The sequence below is a fragment of the Heliangelus exortis genome, chromosome 2, assembly GCF_036169615.1.
Source record: "Heliangelus exortis chromosome 2, bHelExo1.hap1, whole genome shotgun sequence".
Taxonomy (NCBI): domain Eukaryota; kingdom Metazoa; phylum Chordata; class Aves; order Apodiformes; family Trochilidae; genus Heliangelus; species Heliangelus exortis.
Window position 1 is genome coordinate 111180527 of NC_092423.1, and position 19277 is coordinate 111199803.

The 19277-nt window shown below is 36.6% G+C and overlaps 1 protein-coding gene across 1 annotated transcript in view; it reads right to left on the bottom strand.

Moving 5' to 3' along the window:
- Positions 1 to 642: 642 nt before the first annotated feature.
- The window catches only part of ALKAL1 (ALK and LTK ligand 1), a 35234-nt gene continuing 16599 nt past the window's right edge, over positions 643 to 19277 (bottom strand). Inside the window, exons 2-5 of the mRNA XM_071737532.1 lie at positions 9415 to 9468; positions 5764 to 5844; positions 4120 to 4196; positions 643 to 1310 (exon numbers count right to left, since the gene is read on the bottom strand). Of these exons, the coding sequence (XP_071593633.1) occupies positions 4132 to 4196; positions 5764 to 5844; positions 9415 to 9468 (200 nt within the window). The 3' untranslated portion in view covers positions 643 to 1310; positions 4120 to 4131. The remainder of the gene's footprint in view (positions 1311 to 4119; positions 4197 to 5763; positions 5845 to 9414; positions 9469 to 19277) is intronic.

The window sequence follows — 19277 nt, forward strand, 5'->3', positions numbered from 1 at the left end:
CCTTGCTGTTCTGCAGAGGGAAAACTGCTGGTCGTAGAAGTTAAGGTGCTCATGAAGCCCACTCTGAGGGATTGTGTTAGAAGATATTAGAGATAACATCCAGTCTGAGGGAATTAATTTGAATAGCCAATTAATCACAAGAATTGCAACTTGGGCATAGTAATCAATGTGTGTTGTCAATCACTCTAGGCCTAGCTAGGAAAGCCTCCCTTCATACTAGGTTCTTTTTTAAGCAATCATATAAGCTTGCAATAAAAGAACTAAGACAAATTGGTAGCAACTGTTATTGGAAAAATTTGATTTTACGTAAGAAAATTGCAGCAATTTTGTTTCCTGTTCTTCCCAAGTAGATAAGCTTGATTTGTCACCAGCCAAATTAATACATTATTCCCCATGGTTTTATGATATTATACAGTATTTTCTCTTCTACTAGTCTATTTTATTACCCTCTTTCCATTCTTACAGGTTTCTGTTTTTCACAGTGGGTTTTCTACCATGTGAAAATCAAATGTTGTAAAAAACTAAACCCACAAGTTTGAAGTTCTCAGTGGGTCTCAGCTCTCTATTTCAGGTAAACCAGATAAATTAAATCTATAGATTAAATAAGTAACCTCTTAAAAGATTTAAGTAACCTCTGCAAAAAATAGTTCAATGTCCTTTATTTCACCAAAACTGCATTGCAGTTTTCCAGTCTTTATATTTACATTATTTGCAACTCTTTCCATAAGTGCCAGTACAAATGTAACTGATGAAAATCCAGAATAGTCATACAAATGTTCCTGAAAGCAAGGTGCATTTTTGAGCATTTTTGAGCATTTTTTCTGATGCACAATAATATATATGTATATATTAACAAAGCTTCAAAATATAAAATATCTTCCATGGCAAGTAAAACTTCTCCACTTACAGCTTATTCAGATTTCAGTTACATAGACTTCTGCATTTCAAGTTAGTGCAAATAATGAAAGTAAGAGCCTGAGCAGAATGACGTAAATACAATGGAACAAGAGAAACAGCAAAATTTTACCAAGTCCCTGCATATGGTTATAATATTTAATCAGTATATCATTAGTATCCTTTTATATACACTGTATTTAAATAATTGGCTTATCTGAACTATAGGCAATAAATTTACAAATTAAAATAAAATAATGCTTCACACAAATATGGAATGTCCGACAAATATATGAAAATAAAATGCATCTAGTAACAAAATGTTGTAAATCAAAAAGGTAAAAGATGTCTTCGCTGTCTTGGAAGATTTGAAGGCACTTTCTTGGCAAATCTGAATTCACTCCTTAGTAGAAAGTCTGCAAGAGAAAAGGACATGCTCTTTTATAACTAGTTTCAAAACCCACAGGGAGACTGCTTAGGATAATCCTGTGCATAAATGACAGTTTCTTGTGGATTCCATAAATCTTAAGATTAACTCCAGAATGCCAGTGGGTCTTGCCCTCTCCTGTAAACACTGATGAGTTTTGCCACGGCAAATCCTCAGCGCTGATGCTAAGAGGTTTAGCACGTGGATGTTTCCCATGCACCGAGTCACGCGCGTTTCTAGATTCTGGGGTTCATCAGATGCTTTACTTCCATTTGCAAGGATCTGAATTAGAGGGTGAAAAAATAATAATAATAAAAAAAGAAAAAAGGGAAAACCAAAAGGCTAAAAGCTGTGCAGATCACCTACTACTCCCAGTCCCAGCAGCTCCCGGGGAGCGGCGCCCACCCCCTTGGAGCCCTCTCCATGGTGCTGAAACAGCCGTGGCCCTTCCACCTCAGCTCCCTGGGCAGCTTCTGCCACCACATCCCGTGGGAAGATAAGGGGCTTTTCTCGGGAAAACCTTAATTTCTAGATTTCTATCAGGAGAAGAACACGTCACTTTTGGTTTGGTTTGGTTTGGTTTGGTTTTGGTTTTGGTTTTGGTTTTGGTATTGGTATTGGTTTTGGTTTTGGTTTTGGTTTTGGTTTTGGTTTTGGTTTTGGTTTTGGTTTTGGTTTGGTTTGGTTTGGTTCCCCCCTGTTTACAATAAACAGGAATCATGACCTGTCCTCTCTAAGCTACTGTGAGGGCAGTGTGGAAAATGCATCCTCAATGCCAAAAGATGGAGGAGAAGCAAACACAGAATAGTGTTAGAAATGCATTGCTATTGAGGGATGAACATCAGTAACTCCTGTACTGGTTTGGAGGCAAGAGAGAGTGACTTTTACCAACATGCATCCCTGTCTGGAAAATATTTCCATTCCAAGAAGATAACGGATAAGAACAAACATGAAGACCTGAGCCTGTCTTATTCCTAGTGGAATTTAGCTACCTAGTGGAGGAACAGGATAAGAAAGCACATAGGCAGCTTGCAAATACTCAGATCACAGGTCTTCTTTTTCCTGTAATGTTTTCCCTGCTTTTAAAAAGCAGAGAGAAAGTCACCCTAGAAAAGAAATTGAAATGAATAGTGCACGAGAGCTGCTAACATTGCTTATCATTTAAACCCTCCCTTCCTCACATGTCATCTCTTTCAGTGTATTTTTGGCAGGCAAATTAGAGCACCTGGATTTGCAAATCATTTCTTCTGATCCTTTTGTATTTTGAAGATGGAAACAGGATTAGACAGATGCTTCTGTACTGTGGATATGGAGGCAGATCATTAACTCTTAAACAAAAAGAAAGAATTAAAAAAAAATAAAAAAGGAGAAAAGAAAAAAAAATGTATCGGAACACCCAGAAATCTTTCAGAAAGCCCTGAGCCATGAAATCATAGCGTAACGGGATACTACTGAGAGAAAAACACAGACTAAAAGGTGAAAGAAAAGAAAATTAGAGAGTGTTTTGGATGTTTTGGAATGCTGAGACTGGAAAGAGGACACTAACAAACAAGCGGGAATGTAGGTACCTCAAAATATAAAAGTATTAAGAAAGGGCACTCAGAAAAGGAATCCTGTCTCTAGTTATGAAAGGAGATTCTGGCAAAGTAATGAGATGCCAAGTCAGTTTCTGGTTTAGTGGCCATGATATATTCAAAACCATCTGCAAGATCTGGAAAGCAAGAGGCAAAACAGTCTCAAAATAGTTAAGAAAATAAAATAAGAAGAAAAAGAAATTATGTCATTTCTTCTAAGCACTGAAATATTGCTATATTCTTCAAAGCTTTTTCTCACAGTCACCAAAATGAGTCCCACCTCCACTTGGAAATCAAATCAGCTAACACTGACTCATATCCTACTCTTCCTTTCTTATTCCTGATTAGTATGAATTGAAGTCTTGATGCAGGAAGATGTGACATACGCAGCTCCTCCAAACTCCAAGCTTGCAGCATTTGTCAGGAGGAGATGGTGAAAGAAAATAATGTTTGAAGAAATTTAAGTAAAATTAAATTCACTGATTTAATATATTTTAATGGTAAATAATAACCAGTGCAGTTTTTCAAGCTTATGTTGGGAGTGTAAACATTTTATTGATATTCAAACAACTGGGAAAAAACAGCTCACTTTAAGATGTTCCTTTTATCAGGGACAAGGTGTTTTAATTAACACACTTAACATCCTCTTCCTAGATAAGAATGGAGTGGTTCCATTCACAGTTACTTGAAGCCTTTAGCTTTGTCACATCTTTACGTTCAGTTTACTTCCACCCCCTTTAAGTGGTAATAACTTTACAGAAATTCCTGGAAGACAATCTAAGAATGAAAAGTGGTCCTAAAGATTAATAAAGTGACTGGGTGCATATAAAGATTGCATTGGCAGACGTGAGAGCAAGAAGGTCTGATTCTTCTTCTCTTCTCAGAGGTCTGAAATAAACGTGTTGATGAAGTTCTTATGCATTTTAATTTCACCAAGCAGAGTTCCTACCAAATTTTTGAACAGTAACAGGTCATTCAGTCAATAATTCTGGACCATGGTGCCACAAGTGACTTGTAGAAAATTACAGTGGTGTCTATCAAGATATCTCTGCTTCTATATATTTCTATGAGGAACGAGTCACTCCTTCTATGCCAGAGCTGCTCACTGATGCACTCTGTTAATATCACATTTCTCTATGCCCACCTGATAACAAGGTATAAGTGTGAAGTAAATCACTAGACCATTCAACAAATTAGAAAATGAGTGGGAAAAGTGATACTTACATAGCAAACATCCTAGGACTGTGTACACAAAGGGCTCATTGCTAATCTCGTTAGCAACCTTGCACACCTTTTATAATCTAAAAAACAAAATTACCCACAGAAATAATGAATCTCCATTGCCAGATACCTTCAAAAAACTGCAGAAAATGAAATGTAGAATTTGTATTAGAATTTCAGACACTCTACACACCATTCTCTGTTTAATTCATGAAATTATATGTGTAAGATGAAAAATTAGATTGCAGTTCATCCTGTGGCTAAGAAGAAGGAAATGTGAATGATGGGAGCAATTTATTTTCCACCAGGTAGTTTCCGCCTAAGATGTAGAAGACCAGGTTCAAGCCCCACCTTTACCTGAAGGAATTTAACTCATTAACTGGGAGACTACTCTAACCAGCAGACTATGAGGTAGTTTGAGGTCTGGCTCTCATGATTTTTCTGTTGTTCCACTTAGTGTTAAAACTGATGAAAATCCATGTTTTCCATCTCTAAGTATATCTCCTAATCTCCAGACTAGAGATACCAGTGTCTCACTGGCTCTCTCTGTCTCTTATGTCCTTGATTTGGAAGGAAAATGGTCACTTGGTTCAAGTGGCTTCTGAGCCATTGCTGTCCTTTCTGATGGAAAGATCTATCTAGTGACAAGGAATACTTAGGTGCAATTTTCTTCTCCTACGTGACAAATATTTTGATAAAACTTAACCAAAATTGTGCCAAACTGAATTCTACCCTGGGTTCAGTTTTTCAGGGAATGTTTACACAGAATATAACCACGTCAGCAGAAGAGAAATTAAATCATTCTCAGACACCCTACGGCAGCTAAGATGTCACTGTGAGAATATATCAAACCCCTCTAAAGAGGCAGGAAAAGATCCTTTAATCAGCCTTGATAATTATTCTAAACCCTCTGTGATGGACAAGGTGGAGACAGTTCTGAGGATTTAGGTCTCCTTCACAGGTCAATGGAATATCTCAGGTTTAACAAAACTCATTATCTGCTTTGGGTTTGGTTGACATAAATAAGAAAAAAAATCTGCTTTAGCTTTAATTGCAATTTTGACTTTACTTTTTTTGAACTTATAACTCAATTCTTCACACAGTCCTAACCACAATCTTGCGTTTACATTTAGAGAACACCTGTTTCATTATAATGGAAATATTATTACTGAGATTCTTCATCAATAAAGTGAAACACTCAGGCAATATAGGGGAATCCAAATAATATTCATATATTCATACACTCTGGATCCATGTATCAAGGTATAAAATGCACAACATGCATGAGATTTTGTTTATGCAGCCTGTAAGAGATACATGTCTAGCCTACTCATATGTCTACTTAAAAAGCTGTATGTATAGCTTTTGAGGATCAGCCATGGATTTCTACATTCCAACTTCTGATCAGTGTAGGACAGATAGGAAAAGGGCTGCTCCAGTCCCTTTCAAAAGCCAGATCCTCTAAAGTGCTGAGCTTTTGTGAGAGAGCACCTCAGCTGCTCACAAAAGTGCTTACCATCTTTCTGAGGTGATGCAGACAAATAATGTCATTTATAACAGCTACAAAAGCACCAGCACATCAAGCAGCAGGCTGCTTTTAAACAAGTACCACAGTTAGCATTAGAAGGTGCTTCAACTATTACTTACAGGCTGGTGTCGAGCAGTCCCTTGTGTTGTGATAGAGTCGATGAAAGTGCTTGCTACACTCTGATGAAAATGTGACTGGTCCTGTTTGAAAGTAAGCAGGAGTTAACCACAAGCTTTCAGTGACATTGCTTTGCCACTTCAATGAATGGCATCGATACACAGAATTAATTTCTACATGTTTTAATGACTTTATGTTTAATTTTCTACTGCACTTTAAACAATCATGATGTACCACAAGTATAACTGTGCTACTGAAAACCACAGAAAGCAATCCTGTTGCTATGCTATTATGCTCATAAACTCAATGACAGAAAAACAGCCCTTGGAAACGATGGACTTGCTTAGCCTTAACACTTCAGTTATTCAAAAACAAGAGTAAAATTTCTTATATGGTGAAAATTAGAATGGTCCAACCACAAAAGAATTAATTTGCTCAGTGGTCAGCAATATTCTAGTGCAGAAGGAATAATGTAGAAGCAATGAGAAGATTATTTCTAAAAGCAACTATTTAAGCATAAATCAGTTTCTTAACCTTGGAAAGACAAAGTACTAATGCTTCTGACTTCCACATGGATGGTTTACGAAGTTCTTAATATAAAATGTGGGTTTGTAGGGGAAAAAAAAGAGAGCCAAATCACACCTGGGAACCTTGATGTCCTCTTAAAGTAGTCCTAGCAAGAAAGGATGCTGTTATGCATGCAGAGGGCAGCATGTGTTTCAACATCTGAGTGAAACAAATCCCTGTGTGACTTGTGCTGTGCCTCTGTTCTCCCAGACTGTGCTTTCTTCTCTGGATATCAGTGCCATCTATCTGCATTTACAGCTGATAATAATATATAGCTGCTAGTCTTCAAAACAAATGTCAAAGGTATCAAGCTACCAAAGAGCCCTTCCTTAATTGCTGGTGGTCCTGGGAAGGTATTACTGATGACATCCAGGTTGAAAAAGAGTGTAAAAATGTAGTATTTGTATCATATAATCTGTTTAGCAATACTGATGCTTACAGCTGGGCATGAGTTTCCTGTGATTTGGACAAAAATCACTGACATAAGGTGACACTAACTGAACAAGACTAAATTTAACTTGAATCCTCTAAATTCACCTTAAAGAGGAACCTGAATAAGGAACCCTGCTTGTTTTAAGCAGTGCTACAAAAGGTTTCATATGAAGCATGCTGCTTTGACTAACTTTCCTGTCAGAAGAAGACAGTAAGCACTTCTGGGCAAAAAAAAAAAATTATTTCACAACTTGAAAGGTGGTTTAGCAGTCTGAAAAAGCATGCCAAGCCAATTCTGTCTGGGTAGTGGAGCCAAACTACCACAAAGTTGAAAGAAGATTCCTCTCTGTGACACTGTACACAACTGAACATTAGATATATTTAACAGTAATACATAGATTTAATGAGATTTTTCCAGTCACTAATAAGCTTTTCAATGAACTGACAAAGCAGCCTTTGTAACTTTAAATTGGAAGATACCATCTAGATGGTAACATCACTACTCATCACTATCTAGTTGAGTAATTAGGCACATGAGAACATATATTACTTGAAATCATCCAAGATATATGGATATAACATCAGCTTTTGTCATTAAATATATTCCATGTCCCTTGAGATAATATATGGTTTTCCATCTCTCTTCCTCACCATCAAAATAGGCTGTTGATTTTATTAGTGCCTCACAGAGCACTCTGTGTAAGCTTGCTTTTCTAGCTGAATTGATGGAGAGCTTTATGACTCTCAAGATTATTTATGATTTTTCCTATAGTCGAGGACTGTTACATATGGGTTTTATATGGCTATAAAATGTGTCTACTGTTCTTGGCATACTAGAAGTGTACAATAATTTTCTTAACCTTGAGGTGGTAAAGATAATAGATTGTAAAGATAATGTTGATATCCCTCTCTCTTTTCTTTTTCACAACTTCATTAGTTTAGGATGTTTTAACTCTTGAACTAGTAAGGATTATATCTGAACAGAATAGAGGTTGATAGAAAAAAAGGATTTTGATTTGAACTGAATCAAGAAAAGAAAAGTTAGGCTGCAAGGCTGCATTTGAAGAAAATGCCTGTGTGTTACAGGACCTAATAAAGCTGTGGAAAAGAGAAAAATGGAGGAAAAACCACCACTGAAGATCTTAAGAGCATAGCTGAAAAAGAAAAAGAAAAAGGAAAAGAAAAAGAAAAAAAAAAGAAAAAGAAAAAAAGATATAGCCAGAAATTCTGAGCCAACAAAGAAATGAATTTTGAGAATTCTGCAATGAACTTTCTTCCTTACTCATTCCATCTAATGTGAGTCAAATATTCTCAGCAATTGTGAAAGCAACTACTCATGCAATTAATTTAGTGAAAGGCTCCAGAAACAGGCCTCTTTTTCTATGATTTATTGTCCTCAAAATACCTTCTGAAAAACTCATGGTTGTTTTTCACTGTTGTTTTTGAGTAATGAAAATCATTCTGTATTCATTGTTTAGCTTCCCCAGATTATTATGTTGAGCTTTTTATAGTAGCTGAGCAGTTTCCCAAGTTAAATAAGAAAAGGAAATAGATTAATTATTAATATAAGCAAATCTTTCTTCTCTGTCCTCCCCAGGAGAGTGATTTCCAGTATTCCTGTGCTACATAGAACAGCATAGCTGGATCTAAGTGTTCTTTTAATTTCTTTCTCATATGGACAGAAAATGGTAAGGTTTGTGACTCCACATGTTTACTGTACTAGTAAAGGGCCAGCTGCTCACTGCACATTTCCTGTAGGTGCTGTTGGGCTGCAGTGAGCAGCTGGCAGAAAGATTCTTAAAGCTGTGGTTATCCTAACATTTTGAGGACACTTCCCCCATGCAAAAGAGACAATAAAATCTTTCCTTTCTTGCCAAGGACTGTCTGAAAATTCCAGCAAAGAGGAAACATAATTATTTCCAATTCTCTTTTTCATGCTACAATTGCCAGCTATTTCTCTATTTTTTAGTTTCACCAACCACAATAATGTTTAAAAATCCTGGCTTTGCAGTGTTATACTCTGAAACTCTGAAGTGCAGAACACTTGAAACTGAAAGTAAAAAACAGTACAAGCATCTTGCCATTGGCAACTCTTTTTGCTTAAATTCAAAAGGAGCATTTTTCCAGTTGTTACAAAAAAGACTCCCAAAGGTGCGCGCACTGTACAACTCCATCTCAGTTTTCAAGTTCAAGTATTTGATTTTAATCATATTAAACTTTCATATTTGGGAGAGCAAATTACTTTTCTGATTAATTTGTATTCCTTAACACTTCCTTGCTCTATTTGTTTGTCTTGTTTAGATAAGCATCCACATGTATACATCATGAGACAGAAGACAAAATATGTTTCCCTGATACAGTGAAAAATTCCATGGCCTCATAGATCTGTTTCTGAAGTATATATGCAGCCTGGTGAGAAGTTTTAAAATTAGTGAACTTGAAAATAATATAGTGGGACTGATAAAAATTATGGAAAAATGCAAATATTTAAAATTTTAAATGTATTGAGTTCTCTTATTAAAATATTACTTGTCAGAGACTGCATATAGGTACAATGCTAAGCTTGGTGCAGAACCTCAGAATATCTAATGCTTTTGATTCTTGTGGCTATTTCAAATATGCATATATAGGTAAATTAAAAGCAGCTGTCTTACCTGTAAAATGTTTTATGAATTTGTCTTTGAGACTGGAATCCCTTGGAAAAATTTCTGAGGACAGAAGAAAAGAAAAAGGGCATGTAATAGAGGAATTAAAATAAAAGCTCCAAAAGCATAATATGCCAAGATTCCTGCTATAAAGGAACCCAATAGCTTCCTAAATTAACTGTGAAATTAGTTTTCATAGTTTTGTTTGTGTATACAACACTGTGATTCAGAGAAGAATATAAAATATCATCCTACAACACACTCAATCAGATTTTCTGACAAACATTTCTACACATCTTAGCTCTGAGTTGAGCTATAATTTTATAAATATTCATATCAAGAAGTTATCATGCTATGACAAGTACTTGAGTATCTGAACAAATAATGTAGAATACCTACATAGATGCAAACCAAATACCATACTTTGGGTTTTGAAATAACAGGTACTTGAAGAGAAAAATCTCCTATAGAATGTCTAAGATAGATATGGGCTATGCACATATTTATTGCAATGTTAGTAAAAATATAGTACTCCTCTACTGTGAAAATCACTGTATTTTAAATATCCCCTTTGCATATATGGTGGTTTTGCCAACAGGTATAAGAGAAAGTACACAGCTCATAACAGCCAAAGGAATCAGGCAGAACAAAAATTGGAGCTAGCACAAAAGCTCTACTCACTTTTTTTACTTTTTTTTTTTTCTTTCAGTAGAATGCTGTCTCTGGCTTACAGCAGGAATTTTTTGATGAAAGTAAATATTCTCAGAAGCATATTTCACCTCAATCTTATAAATTTTCCACTGAAAAACTGCATTAGAAATTCTTGGGTAACTGCAGATATTATTGCAGACAATTACTTAGTACAATAATTGTATATTGCATTAAATTCAAATTAAATGCTTTTCTTAGTACTGATACAAGCAACATCACAGCATTAGGACCTGTAGTTAAACATATATAGTCACTAAAAATATCTCCTTACCACTACTGTCATTTTAAGTCTTTCTATACTCCTACATTTTTTTTTCCAGTTTCTTGTCTGAATTAACATTTACCTCAGAAGAGAGCAAGTTTCCTTTCCTACCATAGGAGGATGCTGGATATCTGCCAAAATAAATTCTTACCATTGGCTTTAGGCAGTTTGTCAGAGGTCACATGAGTGTATTTTTAGGCTGGCATTTTAAGCTAAAATTCCCAAGTCTTAATACATCTCAGCAAGGTTATGGGACCTAATTTCCTTAAGAATTCTCAAAAATATCAGTTTTAACTAACTTGTTTCTTTATTGCAAAGGAAATACAGTACCTTCTCCATTAAAGTGTTCTATGGACATGAAGTGTCAGGTAGTTTAAGATAACACAGATGGAGTATATGAAAAGCTAAAATAGTGAAACAATCTGTGTGTTTTGAGTGAGATGCCTCAAGTGAACCAGTACTGACAAATAGTCATAATCTGGGGAAGTCTGAAATAAAACCAGGCTCTGACAAAGAACATTTAGACTCAGGGCCTTTCAAAGTCTATTGAATTTGCTTTGGGAACAGTAGCTGCTTTTTGCCCTAAAAAAATTCTTTAGGAAAAGTCTGTAAAATTGCATATAGCCAAAACTCCATCCCTAAATGCACAGAGGGTAAAACAGGATAAGGGATTTGATGCTCAGGGAAGGAGATAGGCACTGCAAGCATAAAATTGCAGCTGTAGCTGGGTTGGTGAGCCTGAGAAGGAACACTGCAGCATCTGCCCCCCAAGAGTGACCTCCATCAGCCCAGCTACACCCATCCCAATAGGGAAAACTGGGTCAGTTGTGTGTTAGGGGGTGGTTGAATGATACTGAGTGCCTGTTCCTCCCCTGCTGCGGCTGCCATCCCTCCAGGCAGCAATCAGCTCTTCAACATTTGCCCATGTTTCAGCTTTCTTTGAGTCCTTTTTCTTAATTGCCCAGTGCATTTGCTCATTAAAGCACAATCAGTAAGCCTTGAGCCCTCCACAAAGACAACCTAAGCTTATTCGTATGAAAATCACAGGCAGCACAAGTTACTGGAACACTTCTGTCCTCTGGCTCTAAGGGGAGGGGAAAATGCCTCAACTATGGATTGCCCAAAACAAGCAAAGCAATTTTCTTCCATCTTCCAGCAGCACAGCCAAGTCCTCTTGTCTGTATGAAACTGTGAGGCTGAAGTCTCAGAGAACTTCATATCTCAATCAAACTAATGAACATCTTTTTTTTAATAGAATATGTATCACTGACTCCTGACTAGATCACACTGCAACCAGAAGCAGGATCTCAAGTCCATACAAGATACTTTTATAAAGCAGTGAAAAATCATCAAAACAAAATCTTTGTTCTGGCTTCTAATAAACTCTCAGTTTCTTCAGTCATCCTTCATGTGGTATCTACCACCTATTGAGGCAGATAGCTTGATACCCATTCCCACAGTGTACTTGTAAAGGCAAGTTAAATTCCTTTGACAAATTAATTTCGCAAAGGATAAGCAGAAGCTTGAACATGATAAGATTGATTGCCAAAGCATTACTAAAATCAAAACACTTGAAAGCCACACTGGGCAAAGCCACAAACGGCACAAGAAAATGAAAGAATAAAGACTTTAAAGTGTGAAACCCATATGAGCAGGAAAGACTGGTCAGACTGGAGAGAGTTTATTCAATCCATTCTTGCCTCAAGACCATGTTACACAAACCAGTATAACAGAGCCAGGATATGCCCAATGGATATATACTGGGTAACTGATTGTTTCTAATCAGCTGAGAGAATATTTGGACTGCTGCATTCTTGTGCCCAGGCTTACAAAACATGCATTGCTCTCTAGACAGTGTTACATCTGAGTTAAATTGCACTGGTTCTATTGACTCGAGGTTCATCCTAGCTATAATCTGAGTTTATAACCACAAATAATCTTTGTTCTATAATTTCTTTCTTATTTACATTGGGACCTCTCTGTGTGTCCTTAGATAACAACTTATCTGGGACAAAATGCTATTTATTCTACACACACCTTCCACAGACAGCAATGGTCATTGACATGAAAGGGTGCCAGGACAGACCTATTGCTGTCTAAATTTCTAATATTTATGGCAAAAATCTAGGGACAAGACAAATTCAGAGTTTTCCAGCTCTGATTCACATACAGAATGAAGTCTATACTACAAATTTGTTTCTAAATTCCATCCATACTGTTAATTTTCTCAAGATAGGAAACTTCACAGAAGGTCGAGTAACTCCAGGTAAAAGATGACCGGTTTTATCCTTTGCTGGTGTAAGTGAGATGATGATGAGAGCTAGCAAGGTCAAGTGCTCTCCACAGCACCCTTCAGTGACAGCATTTAAAAACTGCCATCTTTAGCCAGGTTTAACAGTGATCTGTTTTCCAGAATATCCACTGTTAATTCAGAATATCCACTGTTACTCTGCATAACGTTCCTCTAAATGACAAGTCACATGATGGAATAACAGGTATTACTTGGGTTTATGTTGTTCTGCTCTTCAAGAAGTCACATAACAGAATTAGGGTGTTCAAATGACTGTAACATCACAGAATTTTACAATATAATACATAGTTCAAGATATAGTCAAAGCAATAACAATACATCTTATTATACCATGTAATTCTTACTTGACCGTGATTTGGGTTTGGTTTTTTTTTTTCTGATTTTGGTACAGCCATTTTGAGTTAATGCAATTGTCTGTACTTCAGAAAGGCCAATGCTTTAGAATTACCCTTCTCTCTCTGCTTTTATTCTTCGTCCCTACTCCAAATTTGGTTTAATCCATTTTATTTAAACTATGTGTTAATACAATTTTATTTAAAAATAACAAGGCTCTCCAAAGCTTCAACTTAAATAAAGTCTATAATTGCACATAGTAGAGAAATAAATCCTACAGTGGTTGAAATATCATGTTTCTACAAATAAATGAACACTGTCAGGAAAATTGCCTCAAGTATCTGTTGAAATAGGAAAGTTCAATTTATTTGGATGGGGTTTTTCATTATTAGAAACTCCTGATAGTGCCTAAAGATGGCAGCCCTGGTCTACTGTCACGGTACTACAAACTGAAACACCAGTAAAAGTAGGTTGGACATTTAGCAATGCCAAGATGAGTTTAGTTTACAGAAAAATTAAATCTATAGTGAAAAAAAAGGGATAGTGAATCTTTCAAATGTAAATTAATAAATAAATTGACAAGGTGTCAGGAGAACTTGAGCAAGAGAGATGAAAATAGACAGGAAGAAGAGAAAAATACCCAAGTAAAACAATATACTAGAAACATGAGAGAATGGGGTGATATTGCAAGGCCAAGATGAAAGTATCCTCAGCAAGATTGTCTTAAAAATGCATGAAATATTTATAAAAGCAATATTTTAAAAAAACTTAAAACCAAACAAGCAAAACCCAAAAACATACCATGAAAGATATCTGGAGATCTTAATGACAAAAACCATGCCTTAATGTACATATGTAATGATTTCTAAATGTTAGGAAGGGATGTACAGCCGCAGTTTAATGAAAATAAAAATTTTTAAAAAAATCAAAAATTAACAATCAAAAATCAAAATCAATAATTAATACAGAAAAAAATGCAAAAATAAGGCATCCCATTGGAGAAAACACTGTTAAGTGTGCATTTTGATAAGAGAGTGTTGTGGTATTGAGTAACACAGAGGTGTTTGACTACAGTGTGATACATGGTAAAATAGTCTGTGAATAAAGGGTGAGGGAAGCATCTGTAGACCAGACTCAGGGATTCCTGCTGGATGTAAGCAGAAATATGTGGTGACCATCGTGGGCAGCTCTCATGGGGAGCCAGTCCCACTCCCTGGTTAGGGCATTTGCCACACCACGGTTTCACAGTGCTTGAGAAAAGAGCTCCTAAAATCGTCCTCAGCAGCAGGTGATGTTAAGCAGAGGTAAATCAATTAACATATACTTCTTTCTACAATACCCTGACCGATTAATTGGACTGCATTTTCCTACTTTCACTATTATATTTTGTCTGTGACCAGACTGCACAGCACCCTTACTTCTGGGCCTTGGCTGGAAAAGGTTCTCACCTGCAAAACTGAGGATTATTAGCATCTTTGGCTATGCTGGAAATGGTATTTTATTAATACAGCTATTCCATTGCTACCAGAATGGTATTATTTTTTGTTCTGCAAACAATAACCTTATTAATATAGATTGAAATGTTTCCCTGGATCCTCGTATGGTGTCTGAAACAGCAGAGAAACAATGTACTTCTTCATTGAAAATGTGTGACATTTTTATTCCTTACTCAGGAACCACCAATTGATTCTGGGGTCTGTCCAAGGGTGCTCAAAATCCTTAGGACAAATTTGTGGTTGTTTTACAGGCTGATATATTTAATGCATTTTCTATTGCAGTTTCCCGTAGGGAGGCAAGAAAAAACGTTTCTTTGTGCACAGAGAGTGACTCCTTCCATCACTAACAGTCATCAATCATTAAACATTTTCTATTATTTGCTTAGAAATAACTGCCACATGAGGAAATATCTACTTAAATGATGTAATTTAATTCTCCTCACCTTCTCATCTGTGTTTTCTGCCACACAAACTGTATTCCTGCTTTTGCTATGTGCTTTTCTTCCAGCTTTCCATAAATAAAAGCTTCATAATAATTTCCAACTGTCTTTGTAATTTGTTTGCTTATACACTGCCCCCCCACTCTCCCCTTATAGTTCCACATTTATTCCTTTAGACAAGGGAAAATATCTATTTCTGTGTGCAGCATTCCGAGACATCACTGTGTTACTACTTTTGTTAAGTAACACACATAGTTCCCACTTACTGAATGCTTTTATTTTGAGACCTTGATATGTACATACTAAGTTCCACGGGGCATAGATGGAAAGTGAGTCAATGCTCCAGACAGATGCATTCCTTTCTGTATGTAATACCACTGTCTGAAATTCAAAGCTTAACTACATTATTCCAAGTGCTATGTAATGAAGAGTAAAATAAAATAGCAATTTATTTTTTTTTTTAGCATTTTCTGTCACCGTCTGCTCTGTCAGGTAAAAAGCTACCTGGTATCTTAGTATTTAAAACAATAAAAAATAATAAACAAAAAAAAGCCTCAAATAAATCTCCAAAACAACACTGCTTGGATTCACAGAAATGAAAGCATCTGCTCAAGAGGAAATCTTGAATTAATCTACAACTGCAGACCACTGCCATCTACTGAATGTAGACTATGCTGATTGTACTCATGCATATCTTTCTACTCTGTGAGTAGAGTTTACTAGGCTTCCCAGTTACTCTGTCTAACAGGAGCCCTTTCAGATCTTGCAATACAAAGTGTACTCTAGAGCTTAAGGGATACAAGTAGAGTGCAATTAAGAACTGATAATGGATGACTTGGTCAATTTGTCTTCTTGTTCTCCAGGAGTAGGCATAAACAGTATTCTAATCTCCTTGGACTTATTTGCAGCCCATAAAATCCCTGTTCAGTATTTCAACTTTATTTATAGAGAATATTTGGAACTCACATCATGATAAATAATTGTACCTCATTAGTCAGTGGCAGTTCTGCTCCCATGTCAAATAAACGCTTTCATCCTTATTTACTCGTCCAGGTTTGAAACAGTACTTCTAAGGACACTTCAACTAGTGACTGAATGTTTACTTTTCCTGATATTCATACCAGTAATATTTTTCTGATGTGAGCATGGCAAATAATACTCCTTTTGAATGCTGAGTAATCTATATATTGGCAAACGCTCCCAAGTCTAGTCATGAAGAAAATACCAGGTGTTATATACATAAAATCAAAGGGGTTTTTTTATAAATTTTGCCAGGAACTTGAGCAATAAAATGAGCTAGATGTCAGTCAGTTTAGAAGGACAATGGTATGACCTCAAAGAGAAAGCCTAACAGCAGACAAAGAGCAAAGCTATACTGCTTTCCTAATTCAGCATGCTTTGTTTTTGTCTGTAGAAATAGGTGTTCATATGCCCTCCTAACATTTGTTTCTTGGACTGATATCTGTGAACTACAGCTTGGAGTAAATCTGAATTATTTCAGATACTTCAAGAACTAATGGCTCTTAACCATTTGCTAGGAATGGAATTTATTATTACTACTACTGTTACTATTACTACTTCTAAAAGTAGTCCTGAAAGAGTTTGAAATACAGCCTTTTTATAGTGTCCAGGATCAAATTCCACTCACAATAATGGCTGCATAGTCCCCTTTACTCATCAATAACCCATTGATGTAATTGCAAGGAAATCATGGAAGGGTTTTTAAACCCATATATTTTTCAGCTGTATTGTTATTACAAAGACCTATATGTGGGTACCAAGAAAACAGACAACTAACTTTAGATGCTTGATTTCAGTTGGATGTATAGCCTTTGTTTGAGCAAGGGGTTAGTAAGCTTTAGCAGCACTGTTATAAATAGTATAGAGGATTCTGTGCATGCCACAATATAATATAAATAGTTAAAGAAACAAGTCTAATGTGACTTGAACTTTTGTTCAATAAGAACAGGACATATATTTATCTCTGCTAACTGATAAACGAGCAAGACAAGTCTTGCATTAGCTAGGCACATTCCAGTTCTTTGAAAAGGTTATGAACAAGATTCTAGGACGTGTTGCCTGAAATAGCAGATGGCTGGATTTAATAAACCCAAAAGGTTTATGCCATATGATTCTAAGTGTGAAATACTAGCTTCAGTTCAACAAATAACTCCCTCAGTTATGTTTTATAGGCTATTATCCCCATTGGATCATGGTCTGTGAGCAACCTAAGTGGCAGAAATTTATCCTGGTATCACTACCACTTCTCCTCCCATAAAGTCCTTTTGATTAAATGTTAAATCTTAACTAAAGACTACCCAAGCTTGGCAATATATGATGATGAACCATTCAAAACACCTGATAAAAAATACATTTGCGTATAGTGGTTTTCTTCGCTAACTCCTTCTCCTTTGCTCTTTGTTTACTACAAAACATTAAATTGAGTTAATTTATTCAGTTTATTTATTACTACATTACAAAGGAGTACATGGGATTGGAAATTAAATGTCTCAAGATCCTTGCCATGTTCCTAAAACAGTGTAAATCCAGAAGCAACATTTTACTGTTTCAGCTAGTTTTTATTAAAAGAATGTCCATTAGCTTGCTCTTTTTTGGATGTTTCAGGACATAAACCAATGCAGTTTTCATGCAAAGTACTTTAACTTCACTGTTCATCATGAGACAGGTAACTTTTAAAGCAGATCATTTTTTTTCAAGTTTCTCTTTCCAAAACACCAGAACCACAATTGTGATACTGTCTCAGAAGGCGTTATGTGCTCATTTGTATTCTAAGTATTCTAAATTTGTGCTCATTTGGATTCTACCTTTTCTTCACTGCTGCAGTTTTTTCAATTCATCTGCAGTAGAAATTGAATGAAAGTGAAGTTTGTCCTCTTTTTTTTTTTTTTTTTTTTTTTTTTTTAAGAAAGCAAAGCCTTCAGTCCTGTAATCCTTGTGCTTCTCTATTGGATCTCACAGGACAAAATGGAAGCAGAGTGCCCAGGTCAAAGCTCCTCTTGACAGCAGAGCCCCTCCCAAGTACAATCTCCAGGAGATCTGCCTTCCCTCATTCCAGTGAAGGGATGTGAACTGACACAAAGTCCTCTGACACTTAGCACCAGGATTTTTTTTTATACTTCAGGTGAAATCAGTCCTTCAATAGAAAGTTTCACAAATCAAAATTGTAAGAAAGCAGCAAGCAAATACATATAAATTTTACATTATTTTGCTGTCTTTCATTTTATGATGCTGCTACTTGGGAAAGATATGGAAGTTCTTTCCTTTATAGCACAAATTTCTGGACTGAACTTACAGGACTATCTTTGAGACACCACATCTGCTCGTGTTGCCTGTTTCCCACAGCCACATTACCAGATGGTACAACTGTGAAAGCACCCATGACAGTGCAAGAGAGGAGGATGGAAAACACATCTAAAAGTAACACGCAATGAGAGTAGGATAAACAGTCACAGAAGCATTTGGTGTTCATCTTGTATCAATTGGAGCACCTACACAGGATACAAGGCACAGGAGAAGGACACCTACTTATCATTCCTTCTCCCACACCGAGATCAATTCTTCAGAAGCTATGGCAGAAAACTATTTTTAACCATCTCTCCAGTAGTCTTAGCATCTAAAAAGGTTGACTTGCAATTATGGGAGGGTGGTAAAGACCTGTTCACATGCATGAGAACAACCCAGCCAGCCACTGCCCCCTACTCTTCCCTGCCCATGCCCAACACTTGCCCATCCCATTGCACTTTGACTTCCCCCTTCCCTTGTGCTCCAGTTGGGCTCCTGGCCTTGGCTGCTCTCCTCTGAGCTATGAGCAGGAACAGAGAGTGACAGGAATAGTTAGCAGTGATCGTTGCTATGAAGACAACTAAGGGTACGAACAGTAATTCCAGGGAGGTTTTCCTACCTCAGCAGAGCAATGACTATTTACAGCCTGAAAGGCATTGCCAGCCTACAGTCCTACTCCTTCTTATGGGCAACAGATTATCCCTAGAGTTGGCTCCTCCGAGCCTGGGCACTGAGCTGTGGGAAGGGCATAACCTGAGGCAGGGGGAAGGTAACTCACTGGAGCTACAGAAGAAGTATTTAATCACATCTGAAGTGTCGGGACAGGAGGAGAGCGGATGGGGAGGATAGCTTTGTCTGCTGTGAACTATGCAGGTTTTTCAACACTGCTAGCATTACATTCCTTCTCTCTCTCTCAAACTTCGATTTTTCTTTGTTTAACTCATCACTTTTGAAGGGAAAGTAATTGCTCACTACCTGCTCAGACACTGCACTTTCAGTTCTCAGAAAAACTAATC